Raw genomic sequence first — 26,412 nt, 5'->3', positions numbered from 1 at the left:
TCCTGCAATGCTCCTTCTCAGCTTCCAGTTTCGCTTTCTGCACAGGACGCTTGTTTACCAGCTGGCAGCCTTCGACCTCCACCTGCTTCAAAAAACATTCTAATTAGACAGCTCTCTGATTTTTGGGGCTACCTTTGGGGAAGAGCGAGGCAACTGAATAATATATCAATGCATGTTTGGATGCTTGCATTTTCATCAAATTAGATTTTCTTTCATGAGCCGTCCGTTTTACTGTCAGATACAGGACTTTCTGTTGTGGATTGCATATTATGGACTAAATTTTTAAGTTTTGTAAGATTTTGATTTTGTGTAATGTTTTACATTGGCATGCTACATTACTTTACATTATAACTCTTATAGGGAGAAATTAAATATTGTCTGTGGGCCACAGAGGGCCCACTTAGTTGTACTTTTACTAATTGGACTGGAATTAGAAATTGTAAGATGTATATTTGTATGTACAATATAAAAAAATATTGATCACTATTATCAACAAAAAATAAATAATAATAAAGTAAATTTGTTTTTAAATAGTATCTCAAGTATTTCTGGGATTTACTATTTTTGTGTCCTCACGTGAATGCATCATTACCTCGGCGGGTTGTATGACTGACCGAGCCAACCAATCAGTGTGGACCCTACAAGAAATCAGCCAATAAACGCCACGTTTCTATTTCTTGTCCAATCACCATCAAGGAAGCTCTTTCACTTCTGGTTTGGAGAGTTGCAAGATCAAAAATGAATGACAGACTAGCCATTATCCATATACACGAACTTATTTTTCTTTTCACACTCCCCAGCAACAAATACACGTAAGAAAGGGTCGTTTGGCGTGGAGCAAGCGGGCCGATACCGTGTTCGGAATGAGACGCTCGTGAACTCAACGGTAGGATAGCGACCGGTGATGCTAAAAACAACTAGCATGAGCTAGCATCCTGGATGGACTATCGAGCCTGTCTGTAGAATGAGTAAACATTAATCTACATTTTGAAGGTAAACAATTCATATTACATTGCGTGATTCAGTCTGAAAACACGCCTATCTGTTGCTAACCTTATGTTTTGATATCGGGCAGTTTAGCTCATGTTAGCTCCAACTAGCTCGTCGCCAAATGTGTACAGTCAGTGCTTCCGGGAAGTTATATGTTCATGCAGCTCTGCAAAATAAATGTGTTTCTTCCAAATTTAACCACGCGCAACCACAGTGACAGCACGAGGAAACATCATGTTGGGATGTTCAGTGACAGGGTCTGGTATAAAAACACAGTAGAGCCGCTGTTGAGAGTCTCAATATCATTTTGTGTGTGTATACTGTAAATAGTTTTTAAATGAATAAATAATCATCTTTCCAGTGATCCTGACTGGAGGACGAAGTTCCACCATGTATTCGAGTTCTCATCATCCCATCAAGTCCGGCTGCAACACCAGCGCCAGCATCACAGAGCTGCTGGCTGCTCTATGTGACAGCAGCCTGGCTGGCGTGTCGTGGAAGCGTCGGGCCCTGGGAGGCGTCTCAAGAGAAGGCTTCCGCAAAGCTCTGAAGAAGCGAGCCTATGGCGCACTGCTGTCCAAGCTTTTCCAGGATGGCGCCAAGCCACCCGTCACCTTGGAGCCTAGCTCGCCTCCGAGAAACAGAGTCCTGATGATATGTTTTGACTTGAGAGTAGCTGGCTGTGGGGAGGAGGCTGAGAGGCTGGAGGATCTGCTGGAGAAGCTTCCGGAAGGGGCCGCCTCCGGCCTGAATGAGGTGGATTCCGTCCTTGAGCTTCTGGTGCTCCTGGCCGGTACCTCGCCTCCGCCGCCGCCCTCCTTCAGTCGGGACTACATGAGGCGGGAGAGGCCCGTGCTACGCAGACCCGCACCTTGGCCTTACCAGAGCGAGGAGCTGCAAAGGCTGGAGGCCCGGGCCTGGGGGCTGGTCTGCGGGGAGGAGTGGGCGTCCTTGGAGCGCTTGTACGGAACTCAGGGTTTGATGGAAGCTCAGCCAGGTGCAGGCTTGATGGCTCTCAGGACTAAAACAGACGTGGAGGAGAGATTTGAGAAGGAGACCAGGCTGACCTTGTTTGGAGCCTTGCAGCACACTCGAACCTCAGACCTGGACATCAGACTGGACCTTCCACCTGTGCCCAGCGACGTAGATGTAACTGGGCTCTCCATTAGGGTATACATTTTGTTTCTATGCCTTTAGGGCTGTTTATTATTTGGGCAGTTTTTCCATTTTGATAACACAGCGTGTTGTAAAAGGACTATCGAGCAGTCAAATACGTTCTCATGCTTGGTGCAGGTCCCGCCGTGTTTAGATCAGTCTGACGACGAAGGCTTCCAGTCTGGCTCCAACCTGACGCCGGACTCTCTGTCGGAGCCCAGCTCCGGTCCAGAGATGGATGTGTGGGAGGCTCTGCGGACATTTGAGCCCGGCGTTCGCTGCTGCTGGGAGTCGGTCGGCTGGTGAGGCTTACGTCTGTTGATCTCAGGAGTCCCTGACACCTTTGCCAAGGTTCTGGTAATCACTTGAAGGACAAAAGAACAAATCCAATTATTGTGTGATCAGGCCACCGGGCAGGAGAGAATCTCTGTACCTGAGCGAGAGCGGCAGAGAGGCCTTTGACCAGCTCTACCGACTGTGGGAGGGCGAGATGAGGGTGGTCAGCGGCAGCGTGCCCTCCCCGATTCTCCCGCTGCCCGTCGACTCTCAGGGGGAGCTGGTGGGCGACTTGCTGAACGTGCTGATTGGCGTGGCGTCCGCTACTTTTCCTCTCAACCAAGTACGACTCGACCCTCTCGCTCTCCATCTGTTATGTTTTTATTTTTTTAATTTTTTTATAAGTATGATTTTTTTTTTTTTTTCCTGGAACCCCCCATGGTTATTTTTTATTTATTTTTTTATTGATTAAGGTGCCACTCAGATTGTGGTCGGGGGCCACATGCAGCCCGGGAACCACCAGTTGCCCATCCCTTTCTATAGTTTTTCAAATTGATACGATACAGTTAATCTAAGAACAGCAGAAAGCACAAGCGCGTATAAAATAAGCCATTAAAAATTCAACTCATTACAGAAAGAAAAAAAAATTAAATCACCAGGGAGCTTTTATTTGCGGCTTCACCATAAAGATTTTATATACCTCCAGAAGATGAGAGTTATTTCTTTTTACAGTGTCTTGCACGCAGGCTGCCGCACTCAAGGAACACTGCCACGTAAGCTCGGGCAGTTGTTGCAAAATTGCATTGCGCGATATTGCGTCTCCCCAAAGAGTGCCGCCCAGCAACTTCTCATCAAAAATCCATAAGAAGGACAACAAACACCAAAGCGTGTATTAATAAAGTCGCAATGGACATGACTCTGTGTGAAATGTAATGTCGTCTCACTTGATGAAATGTTATGAGTCTGAACGGGCTTCTGTGTCGTCTTCCTAAGAGTGTCGAGTTCGACGTCCGCCCCGGCGTGTGCGTGTCGGGAGCCTCTCCGGAAAGCGTGTCTCGTCTCTTGGGGGAGCTGGCCCAGTACGGCACCTACTACCTCAGGCTCAGTCGCTTCTCGCTGCAGAGCCCCGAAAAGAAGGGTCTGGTCTTCCAGGTATGTAAGCCGTCACCGCTATCATCTGATCTTTTGAGAGCCCTTTCCGCTTTGCCGCCTAGACGGGCTGCGGTTCAATAAAAAGTGAAACAAAGACAGCAAACATTTATACAGCCTAGTAAAGTCCCATCTCACACTTGAGCGCGTTCAGTCATTTCTCGTGTTTTAAATTAAGTAAAATTTGCATAAAGCTTCACCGCCCGAGACAGGCCACTTCATGTAATTGTCCACAAGATTGTTGGAGTAAGATTTAATTGAACATTAAGTTGCAGGGAAAACAAGCTTTATAATTAACTTCATTCTGCCCGAATGAATCGATACAAATAGAACAATTTCGGCATCCTGGAAAATGTCAGTGGAGTGTCATTCATAATTACAAATTATTTTTGTGTGTCTGGTAGGCGTTCACGGGAGGCCTGAGGAAGTACTTGCATTATTACCGAGCGTGCGTTCTCAGCACGCCGCCCAGGATCAGCCTGCTGACTGTTGGCTTCCTCTTCCGCAAAGTCGGCCAACAACTCAGGTGAACTACTTGACTTGAGGTCTCCTTGAATTTAAAATCTTTTAGCAATGAGATGCTAACAAGCTGCTGGGCTTCCATCTCAGGTATCTGTCGGAACTGTGCCGTGTGGACGGGCCCCCCGGTGGCGACCGGCCCGCCTTCCCTGTGGTACATTGATTTTTCATCCGCCCGCGTCGATTTTCAGAAGACTTAAATCTGCCCCGGTGTTGCTTTTAGGGCGTGAAGCTGCTCTCCCACCTGTACAACGAAGTGCAGAACAACTGCAGCAACGAGAACTACCCGGTGCTGCTGTCTCTCCTCAAGAGCAGCTGTGAGCCGTACACCAGGTCTGTCGGCGGTGTCTCAAAAAAAAAAAAAAAATCCTCTTGCTTACCTGGATCACGTGCTCTCTTTTTGTCAGGTTCGTGTCCGATTGGGTGTACAGTGGCGTGTTTCGAGACGTCTATGGCGAGTTCATGATCCAAGTCAATGAGGAGTACCTCGGCTTCAGAGGTATGTATTTGTTGCCGTAGTTGATAAAGATTGATTTTTTCTTTTTTTTTTTTTAAACACTTCCCAAGTTGAACTGCAGTCAACCCCAGCCAGCATTATTTATTATATTATATTATATTATATTATATTATATTATATTATATTATATTATATTATATTATATTATATTATATTATATTATATTGTATTATATTATATTATATTAACACTTCCCAAGTCAACCCTAGCCAGCATATTTGCACAAATAAGTACCCGAGACTTGCATCAAGTTATTGGACAATTATCAGCGCTAAGCAGAACAAAACAGCCAGCCGTGTTTTGTTGGTCATTTTTTGTTCCACATTTATTCGATTTTTCCATTTTGCGGAGCAACTATTTGTGTACAAAACAATCAATTTCCCATAACACGTCCCCTTGAAAGTTGTTTGACTCTGAGGATTGTTTGCTCACAACCTAATATGAAGTCCTTTGATAATTGCATGGGAAGAATTATGTTCATCTTTTTTTTATTTTTTTTTATTAGAGCGCAAAGGTGACATTTCCAGCTCACTGCAATTATTGTCTTTGAGCAGTAATCCATAAAAGTGGCCACAAGCATGCACGCTACTCCCAAATGTAGTTTGTCACGCAGCGCTCCGCTCAAGGTCACGCCACGCCGCTCGCTTTGTCTGGCTAAGAGGTTAATTTGCTCGTCGGCTCCACCTCATCAACTCCCCGGCGCTTGAACCCCGCGCTCCCGCATCTCGTCGGCCGGGGGATAAGAAGGCGAAAATGCACAAAACGCTCTTGGATGTAAAATCCTCGGCCAGCCTTAATTCACATTATATTTGTGATTTTTTTTTTTCTTTTTTCTGCAGACAAACATTTCTGGGTCCAAGGCTACACTTTGATCTCTCAAGACGTGGAGGACTGTGTGCCCGTTTTCCTGAGGCACATGGCCAACGACGTGTACGTCTGCGGGAAGACCATCAACCTCCTGAAAATTTGCTGCCCTCAGGTTCGCCGCATTCTCACGATTTTTTTTTGAATGACTGAATGGACAGCATCTCCTGATTTTTTTTTTTTTCCTTGCTCCGTTCTGTTTAATGATTGTGCTATTTCTTTTCAGTCCCATTAAAAATTAGACTTTAGCCTGATCAGCACACATAAAAAGAAAACCGAAACCACCGCGGAATTAATATTGAAGCTGCTCACTGAGCTGAAGTCTTTTTTTCTTTTTTTTTTTTAACACAGGATCCCGTCAAATTGCAAAAAATATGACCTCTTCAGGGGTTCCGCTATATTTTATGACGTTAAGCGTAAAAACGTCATCGGCGTTGACAACCCGGCCGTATTTCATGTCAATGTGATATTTCAAAGCCTGTTGCGTTATTATTTCTGCTGTTCACGTCGCTGTCATCCATTTAGGCAGGGGGGGAGGGGGCGAGGCAGGCGCCTGCAAGGGACGACAAATCAATATTGAGACAGAACAGGGACACCGAGCGTCTCTTTCAAATCCTTATCAATACACAAACGTCCCTGTGATGAAGCATCGTCTGGACGTGCTGAGACTTGAGTGTGACGGCTCGCAGCACACTGCTCTGCTTTTTGTGTCCGGCTAATTTTCCCCTGTTGATTCCATATGTGCACGATCATGTGACTTGCGTTTGAACGTGGGGCATATTGCTCAGTCGCTGGCCACAATATTAGGTACACCTGCGCAGAGCAGATTTGTCTGTAGATGTCACAAGATGGCGACAAAGCACTTTTTTCCCCCCCCCTGATGAGACAAGGCTATGGCAAACTCACTCAAGCTCCTCTCTTCACTTCAACACAGTTCCTTGCCTCAAGATGGCGCCAGAGTCAAATCTTTTAGCTTTTGCTTTAGCACAATAACAGCAAATTTAACTCCATTTTTTGATTGACCCAGATTACCTCACAAGTGCACTGAGTCAGTTGAGAAACTGTGTAGCCGATCTCATTGTCATACGGCCCCCTGGTGGCTAAATCACATGCAATGTAATCTCAGAATTGCTATTGGAACGTCTGTTCACTTAAATGGGGAAAGGTGATTTTAGATGAGAGCGATTTCACTTATGAGGATGGTCACGGAACAAATTCAACTTGTAGTGGAAAACATGACCGCATTAGAACCTGCTCACGGTATGATCCAGTGCAGTTGTGTGCCATTGCAAACTCCAACCGTGGGGCAGTTAACGGAGCGAAATGAAATTGGTTTTGCCCACTTGCTTTCCTCTTGTCTTGCAACGTGACAGCGAATGTTATTAAAATGAAATCCCACCGTGAAGGATTATACAATCAAACAATATGCGGCATTAGAGGCGCTTGTTGCAATATGGAGCCGGCGTCTAATAAGCTCTCTCGTTCCCGTGTGGCTGCAGCACTACATCTGCTTGTCGGAGCTTCCCGTGCCTCGTATCGCCGTCACCTTCTCCCTGCAGGAGGTGGAGGCCATCGAGAGGGACTGCGCCGTGTACCGCGGCCGCATGGAGAGGATCGCCAAGCACAGCGCCGTCAGTCGGGAGGTGCAGGTATGCGGGTCAACGTAGTCAGCATTCTAATGTATTCAGTTAGTGTGGCTTTCAACATTGGCGGGGCGCCCGGGGGCACTGGACCCCCTGAAAGAGACTTTCTGGTGTTATTTTTATTTATTTATTTTTTGGGTGTGGCTTTTAACACTGGCAGAGCTAGAGGGGGGGCTGCGAGGGCACTGGCCCCCCTGAAATAGATAATAATAGATAATAATAGATAATTGACTTCCCTAGTAGGAAACATCTAGAAGGTGAATTTGGGGGGTTACGATAAATAAAAAATACATTTGTTTTGCCAACTCACTGAGATTTCCTAGGAAAAAAAGAATAGCTCCGCCAGTAACTTTTAAGGCATATTTCTCCTGATAATCTAAAATTACATTTTAAAACTACTTTTTTTTCTTTTTTTTTTTCCTCATCTCTACAGCGCATGTTGAGTTTGACCCTCTGGTGTAAAGGCGCCGGCAAACACATCTTGTTTAAACATGATTGCCGTTTACGCTTGTAGGCCCAGCGAGCTGAAGAAGCGCGCCAGGAGCTGATCAATCAGGTCAGGGCGTCGGCAGCCAAAACCCTGGAGAGCATTCGCGGTTAGTGTTGCACACACACACACACACACCAACACACACAGCATGTCTAATGATGTTTGATATACAGCCTTGGTTCCTGGCCCATTGAGAGCACCTTTTTCCAAATGGCTAGGCTCCATGTTGCCATGTTGATTGGCTGCTTTAAGAACGTAATTACACTGAGGAATCTTTTTGAGCGGGCTTTTCTAACAAACATCCCACGTCATTGAAGCACCCGAGAAGATGCCAGGCAAAGTCGGGCGGCCTAACCCCCCCCGTTCCCTTTACGGGCCTTGGCACCACGGTAGCTGTATATCTGTGTTTGTTTGAGGCAGATGGCAACGTCTTTTGATGTGCGTGTGCGGGAGACTCCACGTACGTTGCTCTAAGCAGCTGACGGCGCTCCGCTCTGTCTCCTGCAGGGCGCCAGGTGTCACAGCGTCTGGCTGAGGAGGCCAGGAAAAGGGAGAGCTTCCAGGAGTTGAAGCAGCACCTGGAACAGGAGCAGGAGGTAGAAAAAAAATTTCGATTTCAAACAGGGCTGAGGTCTGTGAGATCGAAGATAAAGCACACGGGCTTTTCCTGTCGCAGTGGTGCACTTTGGCCAAGAAGAAACAGGAGGAAGACGACTTCAGCTTTGCCAGAGAGCTGAGGGACCGCGAGAAGAGACTTCAAGCGCTTGAGGAGCAACTGGAGCAGAGAGCCAGGTCTGACCGCTAAGACCCGATTGAGAATAAGCCATGATCTGGCTTAGCGGACTTTCGATGTGCACGTGACTCCAACCGCAGGAAGGAGCTGATTGCCCAGTACAGCCACCTGTCAGAAGAAGCGGCCCGTAAGGAGCGCCGGGCCTTGTGGAGGTCGCAGAGAACCACACTGGACGAGGCTCGATCGCACTTCTTCGCGCGGGACCAGCAAGAGTTGCAGGTGTGTTGCCTGAGGCCGTTAAATGCCAAGGATAGGTTAGCGACGAATGTCATGTGACTTCTTACTAGGCCATCTTGGAAAAGTACCCTTTGGGCCAAGAGAGACCTCCAGTGTCATCACCTCAGCAGCCGCCAGCACTGGTATGACAACATGATGCGCCATTACTGGCATTTTTTAATTTGACACAAAAAAAAAAAGGATTTTGTCTTCGCAGGAAAGTCCCTCAGAGCAGTCAGTGGAAAAGAAACCAGAGAATCCTGAAGAATCCAAAGAGTCTCACTCAGTGGACACCAGCGCCTTCATCTCCGGCGACTTTCTCCCCGAGTCGCTAACCGTCGACCACACCAAGCAGGAGGAGATGGGGGAGGTGTGTCCCACAGCAAAGCTCGTAGACTACGACTTCAGCGCCCCCTTCAGCCCTCTGGAAGGAATCGCCGGCCAGCCATCCCTGGCCCGGCTCAGGCCCGTTTGCGGTTCTTTCCAACTGCAACCTGACGTGATCCGCAACCATCCCTCCTTTTCCCATTTCCCCGTGGGGGAGCATGTGCCTCTGGTCCAGGAGAGCCTCCCCGCGGCCAGCCCCTTCGGCCACGTTTCCGAGTGCAGCTTCTCCCTCAGACACGACACCCCAGGGCCTCCTCAGGGCGCCACGCTGCTCGGGCAAGGCGACGCTTCTGTCCGTCTGGAGCGAGACAAACTGGTGGGTGCTCAAGACGCTACGGCAGCGAAACGCAAAGAGGACGCGCCCCATCTTTCCATTTGTAGTCGAGTTTGTTCTTTAGCGTCACCTTTGAAGCGCATCGCCGTCCCTTCCCCGGCGCATCCCTCAGACTCGCACATCAAAATTGGCGAGCTTGTCTCAGACGTGGACGCGCCGCAACCTTCCCAAAATGTCCACGGCCACTCCTCGGACGCCAACATCAAAGTGGGCGAGAACGTGTCCGACTTTGTCCATCCGCTCCTCGTCCGAAACCCCCACGGCCACGCCTCCGACGCTCACCTCAAAGTCGGAGGAAACGATTCAGACTTCTTGTCTCCGCTGCCCGTGCCCAACGTCCACGGCCACGCCTCGGACGCCAACATCAAAGTAGGCGAGAACTTGTCCAACTTTGTCCAGCTGCGACCCGTCCGAAACCCCCACGGCCACGCCTCCGACGCCCACCTCAAAGTCGGAGGAAACGATTCAGACTTCTTGTCTCCGCTCCCCGTGCCCAACGTCCACGGCCACGCCTCGGACGCCAACATCAAAGTGGGCGAGAACGTGTCCAACTTTGTCCAGCTGCGACCCGTCCGAAACCCCCACGGCCACGCCTCCGACGCCCACCTCAAAGTCGGAGGAAACGATTCAGACTTCTTGTCTCCGCTCCCCGTGCCCAACGTCCACGGCCACGCCTCGGACGCCAACATCAAAGTGGGCGAGAACGTGTCCAACTTTGTCCAGCTGCGACCCGTCCGAAACCCCCACGGCCACGCCTCCGACGCCCACCTCAAAGTCGGAGGAAACGATTCAGACTTCTTGTCTCCGCTGCCCGTGCCCAACGTCCACGGCCACGCCTCCGACTCCAACATCAAAGTGGGCGAGAACGTGTCCGACGTGTCCCAAGCTAGACCACGATGGAGTAAACACGGCCACACTTCCGACTCCACCCTCCAGGTGGGCTGCGTGGTATCGGGCTCGGCGCCCGCCGCGGCACCCGAGAGCGACCTAAGCCACGTCTCGGACTCCAGCTTGGGCAGCGGCTGCGTTGTCACCCAGAGCGAGCCGCTTCCGTCCCCGCTGCCGGGCAGTCAGTACGGGCACTCGTCAGACTCTGCTCTCGGGGTGGGCTGCGTTGTGTTGGGCGCACCAAAGCCGTCGCTTTCCACCGAACGCCAGTTGGAAGGGAAAGCGGATCACGAGCAGGATGCCGAAGGTATTGAAATGGAACGCTGGAATATTTTTTTGTCAACGGTTATGCTAACTTATGCTTCTTGTCAGAAGCCGTCAGCTTTGACTTGTCCCCCGGAGAGAAATCCGAACAAGAATATCTCCTGGCGCTGTCCGCTCACTACCAGGTGGAGCGCTATGAAGACTGCTCCAGCCTCATGGGTCAGTCCGTTTGCGTTTGGAATGTTTCTTGGCCGGGTCTGACACTACTCATCTTTTGCGACAGCGTCGTCCCCCGAGTGCCAGTTACTCAAGCGCGTGATCCGGGGCCTCCCCGCTGAGCCCGCCCTGCGCCACGCCGCCGACGCCATGGCCGTGCACCTCAACGAGATGGTCTCCCTGCCGGTTCTGATCAAACACTCGGTCACCGCCCCACTCATCACGCAGTGAGTAGTTAACAACACCATTAACTGCTGCCGTTTTGAGCTACACATACTTAAAAGCTGCTCGTAATATTCATCGAAGTGAGCATATTCCTGTCACATTAAGTTCCATTTTCATGTTCACACTTTTTTGCTCTTGCTGGTTAACTAAAAAAAAAAAAAATTCCATGGGGCCTCTACTACTCCGTCTTGTAGCCCAGCAAGAAAAGCAAACAACTTTCCTTTTTTCTTTTTTTCCCTTCCCCTGCTCCACCCCTCCCCCTCCTACTCTTGTCCTCTGGAATGCTTCAGGCTTTTTCCCCTCTTACAAAGTTTCCACATCTGTTTTGCACACAGCGTTGGTGGTATAGTGGTGAGCATAGCTGCCTTCCAAGCAGTTGACCCGGGTTCGATTCCCGGCCAACGCAGTTATTTTTTTTTTTCTCTCTCTCTGTGACATTTGAGTTGCTTACTTCATTTTGCGTCACATTCTTGCATTTGCTCTGTCTGCAGCGTGTCGCTGGTCAACAAGGCGGTGGTGGACTACTTCTTTGTGGAGTTGGGGGTGGAGCGACATTTTGAGGCCCTGCGCCACTTCCTGCTGATGGAGGACGGCGAGTTCGCGCAGTCGCTCAGTGATCGGCTGTTTGAAAAAGTGAGGCCCTGCTCAATCTTTTCTCGCCTTCTCCAATAAGTGAATTGAACGTAACAGTCAAATGTGACTTGCAACCCTCCCAGCTGGGCAGCGGGCAGACCCCCGGCGAGCTGCTCACCCCTCTGGTGCTCAACTCCATCCTCAGCAAGGCGCTGCAGTACAGCCTGCACGGCGACACGCCGCTGGCCGCCAACTTCACCTTTGCCCTGCGCTTCCTGCCCGACACCTTCCACCCGCACGCTCCCGACTCCCTCAACTGCCTGGAGCTGCGCTACAAGGTCACACGCTCGGCATCACCAACCCAAAACGACTCATGTTACTACTGCTTAGATGAATTTAATGGAAATAATGTGTGAAATACTGCCCCCTACTGGCCAGGTTGTGCACACCGGTTGTAAAGCATGAAATCAGAATACAAAAACGATTCAAGTATTTACACACCATTGCATGTTTTTATGATGGTATGTTTGCTAACATGTGAAATGAAGTGCTGTTGTGTGTGGCGCCCCCAGGTGGCCTGGCCGCTCAACATCATCATCACCGACACCTGCATGAACAAGTACAACCGGCTCTTCTCCTTCCAGCTGCAGCTCAAGCACATGGTGTGGAGCCTGCGCGACGTCTGGTTCCATCTCAAGAGGACGGGTGAGTGCACCGAGCTCGCCCCCCCCCCCCCCACACACACACTTTGTATTCATAAAGAACCATCAACTTGCTGTTTTTTCCTCTCGTTCCCCTCGTGCGGCCTTATGGATCCGCCGCTATTGATTGGTGAGGCGGTGCTCAGGCCACTCAACGCGTGTCCTTTCACGCATAAAGAAAAAAGCATAACGCTCGTATTGATTGTTATCACTCAGCTCCCGCAGGGGGTTTGAACAGCGAACGTGTTAAAGGCTCAAACGCAGCGAAAATGTGTACGGAAAACGGCATTAACATTGATTGCTACCTTTGGAAAAAAGTCATCATAAAATGTCAGATGCCATAAGAGGCTGATTGAAATGTCACCCAACTTTTTTCTTTTAAGGACTTCAAAGTCAATGAGAAATGAAACTTTCACTTATTTCCAAAATATTTGGAGGTATTACAATAGGAGGTGTTTTATTTCAAATATAGTTAAACTCTTCAGATAATGTGTTTTTTTCAATAATAAAAGTGTGCGTCCACTGCTTGCATATCAGCGGTGGTGAAAGGCGCCGGGCGCTCGGTGCAGTTCCGCCAGCTGCAGCTGTACCGACACGAGATGCAGCACTTCGTCAAGGTCATCCAAGGTTACATCGCCAACCAGATCCTGCAGGTGTCCTGGAGCGAGTTCACCGCCAAGATGGCCGCCGCCTGCGACCTGGACGCCATCCATCGCACACACGCCGACTACCTTAACAGGGCCATTTTTAGGTCAGTCGACTTTCCTTCAATACAGCACTGACCACTATTTTTATTTGTTTATTGATTTATCGACGACTTGGTTGTCAGGGCTCTGCTGACCGAGAAGGCCGCTCCGGTGATGAACATCATCCACAGCATCTTCAGCCTGATCCTAAAGTTCCGTGCACAACTGATTGCGCTTCCTTGGACCAGCCAGCAGGGGGAGACAGTGCACCCAAGCTTCATCGCCATGCAGCAATCGTACAACACCTTCAAGTACTACTCGCACTTCCTCTTCAAAGGTGAGGTGACCCGCCACGGACGTCAGAGAACCATCGGCTGACGTTTGTTGTTATCGTTGTTGTTCAGTGGTGACCAAGCTGGTGAACAGAGGCTACCAGCCGCATTTGGAAGACTTCCTCCTACGCATCAACTTCAACAATTACTACAAAGACTCATGAGCAGCTTTATGTCAACAGCCCCCAGATCTGTGTACATGTATATACACCAGTGTTTACCAACCTTTTTTCATTCCATCACACCCTTTTCATTGGAAAAAATCTCTGAGGCACACCACCAACAAAAATCTGTTGTGTTACACCAGCTTCTATATTAAAATCAGTTGTATTACAACAAAAGACATAAAGTTCTATTCCTATATATGTATGGAGAGTCGAATAATTGAATAAAAATAAATACTAAATACTCTTTCAATTGTATTTCTTTTGTAAATGAAAGGGACAGTTTTTGAAAAAAGGTTTTAGACAGTGTAAGGAATAAACTATTGAAAGTGATTGTGATCAAAATCCAAAAGAATCAATATGGCTTTGTTTACTGTTTTAGACTAGTGTAGGTACCACATGGACACTTCAATAGGTACACTACACAAGGTAAACAAATAAATAAATAAAGGGTTAATTGCACAATAAATGCACATTCTCACACCTGGGATCGAACCAAGTTCTTACCGAGCAAGAACCCGTGTCATTATCCAGTCGGCTATTTCGACCTGTAAGCACTTTGGTCGTCTGCACTCTTTTGTACTAGTGATGTGCATGGAAAACCTGATGGAATGTGGACTAGGGCTTGACACCTGTGACCTTTGACCATGATATTTCCCTAATAAAGTGGCCTGTTATTAGGTACACTTGAAAATGGCGGTGTACCTAATGGAGTGTCCGTGTGATTCCCTCGTTAAGTGCACCTGCGTGAAAAGTTTTAGCTCCTGCGGAACGTGAAAGTGACCAAAAACTTTTCACGCAGGTGCGCTTAACGAGGGTCACTTGGAAATCATGTTGGAACGCGGCCCCGAGGACTAGAGCTTGACACCTGTGACCTTTGACCATGATATTTCCCTAATAAAGTGGCCTGTTATTAGGTAGACTTGAAAATGGCGGTGTACCTAATGGAGTGTCCGTGTGATTCCCTCGTTAAGTGCACCTGCGTGAAAAGTTTTAGCTCCTGCGGAACGTGAAAGGAGCTAAAACTTTTCACGCAGGTGCGCTTAACGAGGGTAACTTGGAAAACATATTGGAACGCGGCCCCTCGAGGACTGGAGGTCGACACCTGACCTTTGACCATGATATTTCCCGAATAAAGTGGCCTGTTATTAGGTAGACTTGAAAATGGCGGTGTACCTAATGGAGTGTCCGTGTGATTCCCTCGTTAAGTGCACCTGCGTGAAAAGTTTTAGCTCCTGCGGAACGTGAAAGGAGCTAAAACTTTTCACGCAGGTGCGCTTAACGAGGGTAACTTGGAAAACATATTGGAACGCGGCCCCTTCGAGGACTGGAGGTTGACACCTGACCTTTGACCATGATATTTCCCTTATAAAGTGGCCTGTTATTAGGTAGACTTGAAAATGGCGGTGTACCTAATGGAGTGTCCGTGTGATTCCCTCGTTAAGTGCACCTGCGTGAAAAGTTTTAGCTCCTGCGGAACGTGAAAGGAGCTAAAACTTTTCACGCAGGTGCGCTTAACGAGGGTAACTTGGAAAACATATTGGAACGCGGCCCCTTCGAGGACTGGAGGTTGACACCTGACCTTTGACCATGATATTTCCCTTATAAAGTGGCCTGTTATTAGGTAGACTTGAAAATGGCGGTGTACCTAATGGAGTGTCCGTGTGATTCCCTCGTTAAGTGCACCTGCGTGAAAAGTTTTAGCTCCTGCGGAACGTGAAAGGAGCTAAAACTTTTCACGCAGGTGCGCTTAACGAGGGTAACTTGGAAAACATATTGGAACGCGGCCCCTCGAGGACTGGAGGTCGACACCTGACCTTTGACCATGATATTTCCCTTATAAAGTGGCCTGTTATTAGGTACACTTGAAAATGGCGGTGTACCTAATGGAGTGTCCGTGTGATTCGCTCGTTAAGTGCACCTGCGTGAAAAGTTTTAGCTCCTGCGGAACGTGAAAGGGGCTAAAACTTTTCACGCAGGTGCGCTTAACGAGGGTAACTTGGAAAACATATTGGAACGCGGCCCCTCGAGGACTGGAGGTCGAAACCCCTGGTTTAAGTGAAAAGTGCCACACCCGCCCTCACCCCCACTTTCTGATTGGCTGTTTGATCTGTGACGTCACTCGGACACTCCATTAGGTACACCGCCATTTTCAAGTGTACCTAATAACAGGCCAGTTCATTAGGGAAAAATCATGGCCAAATCTTAACTGAAAGTGAAAAGTGCCACACCCGCCCTCACCCCCACTTTCTGATTGGCTGTTTGATCTGTGACGTCATTCGGGCACTCTATTAGGTACCCCGCCAGTTTCAGGTTCATTCGCAAAGATTCACGAGTGAGTGACAGACATCGTTGCTGCTATGCCAGCCGACACACGTTATGCCGACATTGTTTTAATTTTGTGTTTGTTGGATTGTAGTAGATGGTGTTATTTTACTGAATGTGTTTGAATAAAACGTTGAAAAAAAAAACCGTTATGCCGACGTTTGTTATTTTGGGGGACACCAACTCATATAACAACGTAAAACACATTGTCATGTAAAGCAGGAAACCAAATGTCTGATTGTCATGTTTTAATTGGCGAATATAAAAACAAGGAATAAAACACCAGACAAGTTTGAACATAAATGTTTATTTAAAAAAAAATGAAAAATCATCATATTAAAGTAAATTTCAAACCAGCAATCTAATGTGAAATTGCAATTGGATAACAATATTTAGGCGTATATATGCATACACGTTATTTAAAAACTACTATAAGTGTTATAAAATCAAGATTAACCAAAGAGAAGCATAATCTCCCCGTTGTTGCATAACGGCGCATCCCTTCATGCAATAAAGTTAGCCGTTAGCTTGGAGAAAACGTGCATAAAAGTGGTGTTTCAGTGAGTGATTCTTTCTTTCCTTGGCAAATCGTAACTCGACATTCTGGCTGACATAGTTCACGCCAGGAGGGAGACGCAACACGTTCACTGACTGATCCGATGATGCACGGGAAGGAAGGCAGTTCACCCATTAAATAGGGAAAGTCAGGATTCGTTCCCTCACTGATCCGTTCTCGCGATGAACCGGAAATGCAATTCACGACTCGTTCGTGACCGGGAAGTTACGTCGTTTTCTTCTTCGTTTTGATTTACGGCGAGGTGGCACCAGCTTCAATGCGCATTACCGACACCTACTGGTTGAAGTCATATGAACTGAAAAAAGAACGAATCACTTTAGGAAGTGATTCGTTCACTCTCGTTTACTGAAAAAGAAATTGTTCTTTTGAACGAATCGTTCACTCACGAGCCAACACTAACAGCAACACACACATAAACTGAGTATGTGCCGATGCCACAACATGACTTTGACTGATGTAAAGATTGAACTTAAGCATTTGCCTGCACTAAATTTGTAAAAAAATAAAAATAAAGAAAAAAAGGATTTGTGTTAAAGACTCCATATTTTCATTTCAATTTAAGACCTTCATTGAGGACATTTTAATGCTAATTAAAGCCTTCATTGTAGATAGATTGAATTAATGCTTTTGAAGGATCGGCGTGAACCATGTCCTGGTTTTTGCATCACACAGCAAACCCAAAAGCTACTGATCTTATTGTTTTTAATCTGTCAACAGCACACAGGAGCTGACATACAGATCACGTTGAAGAGAGTTCTACAAAATAAACAAACAGACAGAATGTTACACCACAATCCAAATGTTTCATTTTCCGGAGGTCACATGCAAGATCCAATGAGGCAAAATATGGAATGTTTAATTCATTCATTAGTGCAATCTGTAGCCTTCAAAGTCGATTTTTACAACACAGATTTAACCCTTTTTATTGTGTGTGCAAAATGTACATGAGAGAAAATTTTCCAATACAGTGGTACCTTGACGTAAAGCAGATTAATGGCATTTAAATTCATTTCAATTGGGAAAAATGATTTACTTTTTGAGTACTAAACACAATTAATTAAACTCCAAAGTCACGATACCACTGTAGTAAAATGAACACACATAAGCAAGAAACAATAGAAGTAGAAAATATCTGTAAACCTATGCAAAGGACCGTCACCATTTTTTATCAAGTGCTTGAATATCTGATGGATGCTATACTAAAATGCACCACTAGGGGGTGAACAGCAGCTTTAACGTGTCTAGTAGTCCAGATATAAATTTGATAATTGTGTTCATGTCTAATGAAAAAAACGTTACTTTTTGCTTTGCCCAAAATGTAGTTTGTAATGTTATTAATTAAAGATGCAAGAAAAAAAATCCCAGAAAAATATAACGTTGGAATTTATAAAGTTGTTAAACTATACCGTTGAGAGGTGTTATATATTTTAAGAAGTTTTTTTTTATATTTCCTAGAGGGAATGAAATAAGCTTTTTAAATGAGTTGCTGCATTTACTTGAGCTGAGGTGACCGTATTTACTCAAGTTCAGTTTGAAAGAAAGCCAACTACAATTATGTAACTCGCTCTCAAAATTCCTGTTTAAACTGGATTGCACTTTTACCAAGCAGGGCTTCAAGCAGAACCAAAAAAAAAAAAAGACATCAGTATGGTGACACCTGGAAAGTACCATTGTGAGGTTCCAACAGTGGAAAACCACTTTGGGCTCAAATCCGGTCCCGGTTGATGTGGTAAGGGCATGGGTGGGTTGTGGGGTTACTAGGCCTCCGACTCCAGATCGTCTAGTCCGTCCCCGTCGGCCGTGTCGCTGTTCTCGGCATCCAGCAGGAGGAATTTGCCGTCGTTGGTGAGCGGCATGTTCTTCATCAGCTGGGCCAGAGCCGCGGGGTCCTGCCAATGACAGCAAAATTAAGGAAGTGATCTGCTGCTGACATACCTGATTGAAATGATCAGGATTGTTATCCAGCGTCTGCAAATGTCGTATGCATATTTTGATTGTGGTGTATTTTACAGTTGCCACGTCATACTGAGGCATGCCTGCCAAGTTTTTTTCTCCCTCTCGTGCAGCAGTGGAACGTTGCACATTTGCTCCCTTGCAGTCTCTCGACTCTTTTCTCATGTGCGTTGGTGGTATAGTGGTGAGCATAGCTGCCTTCCAAGCAGTTGACCCGGGTTCGATTCCCGGCCAACGCAGTCGTTTTCTTTTCTCATGCACTGTGGAATGTTGCACTTTTCGTCTCTTGCAACCTCTCTGCTCTAATCTGCAGTGCGTTGGTGGTATAGTGGTGAGCATAGCTGCCTTCCAAGCAGTTGACCCGGGTTCGATTCCCGGCCAACGCAGTCATTTTCTTTTCTCATGCTGTGGAATGTTGCACTTTTCTTCTCTTGCAGTCTCTCTGCTCTAATCTGCAGTGCGTTGGTGGTATAGTGGTGAGCATAGCTGCCTTCCAAGCAGTTGACCCGGGTTCGATTCCCGGCCAACGCAGTCGTTTTCTTTTCTCATGCACTGTGGAATGTTGCACTTTTCTTCTCTTGGAGTCTCTCTGCTCTAATCTGCAGTGCGTTGGTGGTATAGTGGTGAGCATAGCTGCCTTCCAAGCAGTTGACCCGGGTTCGATTCCCGGCCAACGCAATGATTTTCTTTTCTCCCGCTCATGCAGGATTGCCGCTGTGGAATGTTGCACTTTTCTTCTCTTGCAGCCTCTCTGCTCTAATCTACAGTGCGTTGGTGGTATAGTGGTGAGCATAGCTGCCTTCCAAGCAATTGACCCGGGTTCGATTCCCGGCCAACGCAATGACTTTCTTTTCTCCCTCTCATGCAGGATTGCAGCTGTGGAATGTTGCACTTTTCTTCTCTTGCAGCCTCTCTGCGCTAATCTGCAGTGCGTTGGTGGTATAGTGGTGAGCATAGCTGCCTTCCAAGCAGTTGACCCGGGTTCGATTCCCGGCCAACGCAATGATTTTCTTTTCTCCCGCTCATGCAGGATTGCAGCTGTGGAATGTTGCACTTTTCTTCTCTTGCAGCCTCTCTGCGCTAATCTGCAGTGCGTTGGTGGTATAGTGGTGAGCATAGCTGCCTTCCAAGCAGTTGACCCGGGTTCGATTCCCGGCCAACGCAGTCAAGTTTTTTTTTTTCTCCCCTAATTTTTACATGACATTTATTTATCTCTAAATAACATTTCTCAGTCTCATTTTTGTTGTTAGCATCAAAGTAGATGACTTTTTTCTTTTTTTTTTAGCTTATTTGCATGCACATTAGATGAGGCTGGTTTTGGCTACCAAGGAAGTTGTGACCACAATAAAATTATTTCAGACTGTAAATATGCCTATATTTTAGAATAGCAAGAAACAAGTTTCATTCCCCGTTTCGATGCGTTGGCAAACTCACCTTCTTGGCCTCTGTAATATCCTTGGCCAAACTCATGGTGTAGCATATCTGCAGTCAGAGCACAAAGTGACATTTTACCAACATGTTATTGACAAATGGAGGAAATAAAATGTCACCTTCTCTCCCTCTGTGTTGCTCTCAAAGACAAAGGCGGTAAAGGAGGGTTCACCACCTTCGTCGTCGCCACCGCCGCCGCTCCAGTCGCGGCCTTCCACCACAAAGCCCATCAGCCTGCTGTTCTCCTGGTGGGCCGCAAACTGACACATCTCCCCCAGCTGGAACTACAAATACGAGAGCATACAAGTATGTCATGGCACCAAGACAGAGAGGAAACGCCAACTCGGCACTTTGCTTACGCTTATTCTTGTGACTTGAGTCTGAGGGTCTATCAGCCTAGTCAAAGATACAAAAGAGACATTTGATCATTCAGAGGTGCTTTAGTTGCCACTTTGTATGTAAGTTACTTGAATTCACTAAACTAATTTTTATGATAAGGAATTTTTAGAAAGTATTTTTGTTCTGCTTTAAATACTTAATTATTTATTTTATTTTTATTCTTAAATATGTGGTGAAGAAATTAATTTCCTTTATTTTTTTCGATTTTTGCATGCTTTAAATACTTAATTATTTGTTTTACTTTTATCCTTAAATATGTGGTGAAGAAATAAATGTCCTTTATTTTTCATTTCGATTTTTTTTCTGCCATTGGCAAACCACTATTTTATGCCCTTTTAGATGGAACTATGTGTCGTCTGGCGTTGCAGCGCCACCTAGTGTGTGAATCTGCAAACTGCTTAAAGGTTATCTGTTATTCACTCTGTACGGGACTTTCATTACCTCAGGTCGCTGCTGGTCACCATCAGGTGCGACTCTGTAGTCCTGAAGATGTTGTGGATGGCCCGGGCAGCGAGCACTTGCCTCATGGCCTCGTAGATCACCTCCTGGTTGTCGCCGCAGCGCACCGCCATGGAGCCCAGGAAACGCACGGCAAACACCTGCTGCAAGAGGGAGTCTGCGCCCCCCCCCCCAGAAAGGAAATATTCAGGCAGGCTTATGTACGGAAAGCCCACCACAAAAGAGATACAATTAGTTGAGGATGATAAGAGAAATTGTTTACCGTCGCTTTCATGGCAACAGTCGTCATCCGTTTCGCCAAATGGATTAGTGCGTCTGCCAGGAAGGAAAAACATCGTGGTTAAAGCACTTCACTGACCCATTAGGAGCCATCGTGGCCTCCTGGAAATGACATCAGAAGTTACGAAAAATCCAACGCGCAGAAAATGAGTCAACCTTGGCTTTGTTTGTCAAAAGAGCGAGCGCTTACTTCCCGTCCACTCGGTTCTGTTCCAGGAATTCAGAGGCGGGCAGCATGATATCGAACTGGATGGGTGTCCCGGGGACGATCAGGTCTTCCGGCTCCGGACCGGCTCCGGACTTCTGGGAGGCGGTGCTGGTGGAGAAAACACCCCCTGGCTTGGCCCTGTAACGGAGAGCAATATCTCAAAACGTTGGTACATAAGATTATTTCAAACGTGATGGATACGAAAACTAACTTTGGATTTACAACGAACATCTCAACAGACCTGTCAGGGTCGGGCGAGCCTTCCTGCCTCTTTTCAAAGCTGGTGACTGGCGTGACGGCCTGGATGGCGGTTTGGTTCAACCGGATGGCCACGGCCTGGTGACATGAAAAAAATTGCATCGTGTGGAGGAAATAGCAAAAGGCATCAATGTAGTTGGAGTTACCTCCGGGTTGTCAGTCAGGTAGATCTGTCTGGAGATATTGTTGACGGTGCAAATCCACTGAGGAGGAAAGACGAGAGAGCTGACGCTTCACGACTGTCCTCACGTCATAAAATGAGTTCCTGGGTTGTTACCTCTTCATATTCCTTCTTGCTCTCCGCTTGCAGGATCATTGACCTGCGGACATCAATAAAACAATAAACATGTGCAGGGGGGGGGGGGGGGTAAAGGCGAAGACGTCATGCGAGGATGAGCGCGCGTACGCTTTTCCGGTGGGGGAGGTGATTTGGAAGCAGTAATGTCTGTCTTCGCACTCGATGGCCATGACGGAGCTGTTGTCCAGGTCCAGCACCATGCCTCCTGCCACGGCCCCCCTTGGCTGACACATGAGGTTGCCCCCCTGAGTGAAGAAGTAGAGGCGGTCCCACGCTGTGGTCACCAGGCCGGTTTTGCTGGACAGAGCAGGTTTGGGTCATGGGTCAGATAAGACTCGTCATCACAAGTGTAGTGTGTCTCTGTGGCGCAATCGGTTAGCGCGTTCGGCTGTTAACCGAAAGGTTGGTGGTTCGAGCCCACCCAGGGACGGATTTGGATTTTTAAGGCGAGTTGCTTTGGGGATAACTAGTGACAATCAATCGTGATGACCTTTATTTGCAATTCTGTCTGACCTCAAAAGTAATTCTTGGTATTAAGAACTATCTAAACGACAAAAGAGGATTAGGGCAAGTGAAGAAAAAAAAAGGGGGAGGTGACAGGATTCAGACTTTTTTTCTCAGAATTCTGACTTTAAAGTGAGAATTTCCACCTTAAAGTAAGAAGTCTGAATAAAGTGGGCATTCTTACTTTAAAGTCAGAATTCTGAGAATAAAGTCAGAATTCTCATTTTCTGACTTTAAAGTCAGAATTCTGACTTTATTCTCAGAATTCTGACTTTAAAGTGGGAATTTTCACTTTAATTTGAATTCTGAGGAAAAAAACTCAGAATCCTGTCACTCCCCCTTTTTTTTTTTTTCTTCAATGGCCCTAATCTTTTTACCGTAATAAACAAAACCCTCCTTTTTCTCTTCCGCGAAGAGACATGGAGGCATTCCTACTTCCTGATGTTGAGAAAACCAGCTTTCTGGATGAGTGTGCGGTTGACCGGCTCGCCGTCGTTATCCAGCGTGTAGACGGCTTCGTCCACGGACAGCAGCTCCTTCTGGGTCATGCGCATGGCCTCAGCCTCGGCGTCCAGTTGAGCCTGGATGCTAAACACAGCGCGCCGTTCAGAGCCAAAAGGCAGCTTGCCCGGCCGGCCGGCGATGAGGCGTCTTACTTTTGCGTCACGTGCGACACCGAGACCAGAAAGTTGTCCAGCTTCCTCGACACCAACTCCAGGCCTTTCTTGAAGAAAAGAACCTGAGGAAGGAGCAAGTGTGAGTCCGACAGACGGAGAAACTATTCCGCCGTGTTTTCGTACCTGCGCTTGTGTGTAGCCTAGCATGGGTTCCAACATGGCCACCCTCTTGCGGTACTGCAGGGCATTGAGGGCGCAGTAATACTGCAGTGAGGCCTGGTGCTGCTTCCGGCGCGTGTACGCCACCTCCTTCACCATGTTGGCCTTCAGCTGTTACCCGAGAAAGATTAAGTGTATTTATTTGGCTCGTGAACGAGAGCACTGCAGTTCCATTAGAGATGAATAGCGGAAGGGGGAGGCGTGGGGGGTACCTTTTCATTTTCCCTCTTTTTGGGTAAGCGGCTGTACTTGACCATGGCTGCCTCGTGCTCTGCATAATAAAAAGACATACACGTATAAATGACACGCAGACGAGAGATGAAGTCCTCATTTTGTGGACTTGCCGTCGGTGGCGATGCCGTAGATTTCCTTCAACGTGCTTATCTCTGCAAAATCCAGAACAACACAAAGTCACGCCGCAAAGTCGGCATGTCGGGAGAGGAAGGAGGTGAGTGTGACTTGAATATGAGTTGTTGTTAGTGTGCGAAGCTAGGGAGATGCAAAATGGGAATCAAAAACAAAAGTATTGGGACAGCTGGTAATTTAATCAGGAAGTGAAAATGGAAGAAGAAAAAAAAGGAGCTTTCATTTTATGAGGCATATTTGAGTGTCCTCCACAATTGTCCAAAATGTCTTGCGAAGATAAAAAAAAATAAGATTCATTGACTTAATGTTAGGAGAAAGTGTGTGTGTGTGTTTCTACCGGTCAGATCTTTTTCTCTGAACTGGATCAAGGGGAAGACCATGGTGTCCGCCATCTGATTGGCGAGATCCGAGTGCAGCGAGTTCAGCTGAATGGCACATTGTGCAGAAAAAAACAAAAAACATGTGAAGGACGTGAGCACGCGCACGCACAAAGGCTTAACGAAAAGCATGGAGGCCAAACATCTTGACACAATGTCCTTACTTACAGAGTAATGTTTGTTACGCTACCAACGGCAATTTTCTATAAGCAGACCGCACTCCATATAGCACAAGAGTAATTACTTTCACGCCGCCATTAATCCTCTGCGCTTATCTAAAAGCAGGCGGTCTATCAATGGCGCAAGAGTTAAAGTTCACCAGATTAGCTGCTAGCGGCGGCGCTAATTCATGCTTGGAACTTAGCCTGTGCGTGATTATGCTTGTTCTAAATTCGCGTGTGTTTAATGCATGTCGCTAAAATTCAAATTCAGGCCCGACTAGTCTGAGAGTTTGGATGTCGCTCCATCTTGATAAGGATTCAGGTGAACGACGATAAAAGATGGAGCAAGGTCCACGTAGTTGAGAAAGCCCGCACTTCTTCCCGGGCAGGTCAAAGTCTCACCTCCTGCACAGTTTTGGCAAAGTTCTGCAGCGTGGAGACCACTTCTTCATCACCTTTGCCGAGGGCAAAATTCTAAAATGGACAAATCAAGAATGAATTATTTACACTTTGAAACATTTGTGACATTCATTTAAGTGGTTAGTTTTAGCGTCCGTTAGCGTGTACTTACTTTCTTTTCATAGGCAAGAAGCTGGCGTGAGAGCTGCTCTGTGGCCAAACCCATCTCGCTCTTTTTTTTTTAGGAATGCACAAGACAGAAAGAATATTAGGTACACCCACGCATTGTAATGCCATCTTATTGTTGTGAGTACAATGTTGAATGAGAGTACCTGAGCTCCGTAGACACGCTGCATGGACTGCAGCAGCTGGTTGGTGTAGTCCGTGAGGTTGGCCGCATCCTCCTCAAATACGCTGAGCAAGGAACGAGTCTGAGGGTTGCGGGGGCGGAAAAAAAAAAAAGACACTTTCAGTTGAATAAAATCCTTGACTGAGTCATTTTCACAAATTGTGGTTTCTTACAATCGGATTTTTTCAGATTGATGGTTCAGAAGCACATAATAACAGCATTTTACTACCTTTTCATATCTTATTATTATTAAGGAATAAACATATTTGCTTCAAAGCAGAATATGGAATTTATACTTGGCATCATATTCACATTTCAACTTCAGAATGAGCTGACTGGTGTAAAAGGAAAATGAGCCTCCAGCATGAGTTGCACTTAAGAAAAGCATTAAGATCCCAACTCCATGCAAGCCTCTGTATGAGTAAAGCATTACATGCGCATAATAATAACAACAACAGTAAACTATATCAAGCATGTGAGGCCTGGGGCACAATAGATAGATGTTATGACTTTCCAGCCCTCATAAAAAAAAGAACCCCATTAATAAATTAATAACCAGTGACAGCGCCTCATGACGTTTATTGCTGACTGGTCGAGCCTAACAATGGAAACAATTCCGCTCCCAGAAAATAAACCCAGTTTGGCAGTACGTAGTCCAATAAAATGGAGCAATACGACTGTTGCTGAGCTATTACATATCTACATTATACGTGACAGTCGTAGCGAACAACAGGCGTCGGCTATATGACACACTACACATTTGCTCAGCTAAATTGCTCAAAGAAATGTCAAATTTAAAGCGGAACGGGTAGTTTATTATCATTATTCTAACAGCGTAACAACTGGGTGCTGTCATCGACTACAACAGAGGAGGAGCCCATGCTAGCTAGCTAACTAGCGTCGTTCATTATTTTTCTTCATGTTGCAGCGTATGTTTGACGTGAAGGTGATAAAAGCAACACAGGCTTACCTGGGGACTGTCCTGCAAAGCGTCCTCCAGGAGTAGTTTGTGGTGTACGGCCGGCATTTTGTGAGCGGCGGTTAAGTAATGAATAATCAGGTCTTGAATTATTAAGCACGTCGGACTCTATTTCCCAGAGATCTCTGCGCGGGTGAGCCGGAAGTAGAACTCTGTCGCGTCTCGAAACTGAGCATTTTATCCAGTCAGAAAGCAAACAAAAACATTTTTAATCACAAATTCATGTTGATATCAGGTTCATGTCGGATTTTTTTTGCATAAAGAATTTTTTTTTGTAATTCTTTGTTTCACAATCTGTCAAAAACACAGAAAAAATGATGTCATTATTCTCAAATAAAAATAAGGAGACTTAAAACATTATTATAATAAGAGCACGATTTCAAAAGTATTTGACAATTTTTCTGTTTCTAGCACCATACTGAAAGTAGATATGCTTTTATACACAATGGTTTCAAAAACACGCAAATAATGGCTTTTGACTTTGCAAATTTTTGCAATAAATCATATAGGAATAATTGAATAGGATCGTTTTTCAAAGGGGGGGGGGGCATAATTTAATAAATAGATGAATAAAAATAAGTTAGACACAAGTCAAAGGCCGCCGTGTAGCGCTGGCCGTGGTTCCGAATTTAGGTTGTATACAGCGGCCTCTAGTGGCACGAGACAAATGGAAAGGAGGACCAAGGCGCATAAATTAAAAATACTAAATAAGAGTGAAAATAAAAACAAAAAAAACAAAAAAACGAGTAAATTGATTTTTAAATGTATTCATATATTTAGTTTGTATTTATTTTTACTTTTATTTTGTAGTATATATATTTTTGTTCGTATTACCATATATTTTAATGAAATGTAATAAAGAAAAAAGAATG

At 46.4% G+C, this 26,412-nt stretch overlaps 2 protein-coding genes and 9 non-coding genes across 11 annotated transcripts; 10 read left to right on the top strand and 1 right to left on the bottom strand.

The window, feature by feature from the left end:
- The first annotated feature begins 694 nt into the window (after positions 1–694).
- On the top strand, positions 695–13,514 carry tubgcp6 (tubulin, gamma complex associated protein 6). Its single transcript, XM_037254935.1, has 25 exons — positions 695–886; positions 1,352–2,160; positions 2,284–2,447; positions 2,551–2,764; positions 3,415–3,573; positions 3,975–4,096; positions 4,180–4,243; positions 4,313–4,422; positions 4,497–4,588; positions 5,446–5,585; positions 6,970–7,119; positions 7,628–7,709; positions 8,111–8,199; positions 8,280–8,395; positions 8,477–8,615; positions 8,684–8,755; positions 8,830–10,528; positions 10,594–10,704; positions 10,769–10,928; positions 11,418–11,559; positions 11,643–11,837; positions 12,072–12,204; positions 12,738–12,951; positions 13,030–13,223; positions 13,291–13,514. Exons 2-25 carry the CDS (start codon positions 1,381–1,383, stop codon positions 13,380–13,382), a joined length of 5,433 nt encoding a protein of 1,810 aa, XP_037110830.1. The 5' UTR covers positions 695–886; positions 1,352–1,380; the 3' UTR covers positions 13,383–13,514.
- Positions 11,261–11,332, top strand: trnag-ucc. Its single transcript has one exon. It is a non-coding gene; the product is annotated as a tRNA-Gly (tRNA).
- A 3,447-nt stretch (positions 13,515–16,961) lies between the features above and the next one.
- On the bottom strand, positions 16,962–25,683 carry appl2 (adaptor protein, phosphotyrosine interaction, PH domain and leucine zipper containing 2). The gene is made up of 21 exons (XM_037254863.1): positions 25,532–25,683; positions 24,545–24,643; positions 24,385–24,444; positions 24,216–24,287; positions 23,613–23,700; positions 23,254–23,295; positions 23,122–23,180; positions 22,874–23,020; positions 22,730–22,812; positions 22,509–22,661; positions 21,678–21,866; positions 21,549–21,591; positions 21,418–21,474; positions 21,255–21,349; positions 20,996–21,151; positions 20,789–20,841; positions 20,509–20,683; positions 20,028–20,064; positions 19,788–19,952; positions 19,672–19,719; positions 16,962–18,173 (listed from the first exon to the last, which is right to left on the bottom strand). Exons 1-21 carry the CDS (start codon positions 25,586–25,588, stop codon positions 18,042–18,044), a joined length of 2,010 nt encoding a protein of 669 aa, XP_037110758.1. The 5' UTR covers positions 25,589–25,683; the 3' UTR covers positions 16,962–18,041.
- trnag-ucc lies at positions 18,405–18,476 on the top strand. Its single transcript has one exon. It is a non-coding gene; the product is annotated as a tRNA-Gly (tRNA).
- On the top strand, positions 18,552–18,623 carry trnag-ucc. Its single transcript has one exon. It is a non-coding gene; the product is annotated as a tRNA-Gly (tRNA).
- Positions 18,697–18,768, top strand: trnag-ucc. Its single transcript has one exon. It is a non-coding gene; the product is annotated as a tRNA-Gly (tRNA).
- Positions 18,844–18,915, top strand: trnag-ucc. Its single transcript has one exon. It is a non-coding gene; the product is annotated as a tRNA-Gly (tRNA).
- On the top strand, positions 19,006–19,077 carry trnag-ucc. Its single transcript has one exon. It is a non-coding gene; the product is annotated as a tRNA-Gly (tRNA).
- On the top strand, positions 19,168–19,239 carry trnag-ucc. The gene has a single exon. It is a non-coding gene; the product is annotated as a tRNA-Gly (tRNA).
- On the top strand, positions 19,330–19,401 carry trnag-ucc. Its single transcript has one exon. It is a non-coding gene; the product is annotated as a tRNA-Gly (tRNA).
- Positions 21,926–21,999, top strand: trnan-guu. Its single transcript has one exon. It is a non-coding gene; the product is annotated as a tRNA-Asn (tRNA).
- Positions 25,684–26,412: the final 729 nt, after the last annotated feature.

The sequence above is a fragment of the Syngnathus acus genome, chromosome 6 (genome assembly GCF_901709675.1).
Source record: "Syngnathus acus chromosome 6, fSynAcu1.2, whole genome shotgun sequence".
NCBI classification, from domain to species: domain Eukaryota; kingdom Metazoa; phylum Chordata; class Actinopteri; order Syngnathiformes; family Syngnathidae; genus Syngnathus; species Syngnathus acus.
The sequence above is the reverse complement of the archived record's forward strand: the minus strand, read 5'-3'. Positions and strand labels throughout refer to the sequence as shown.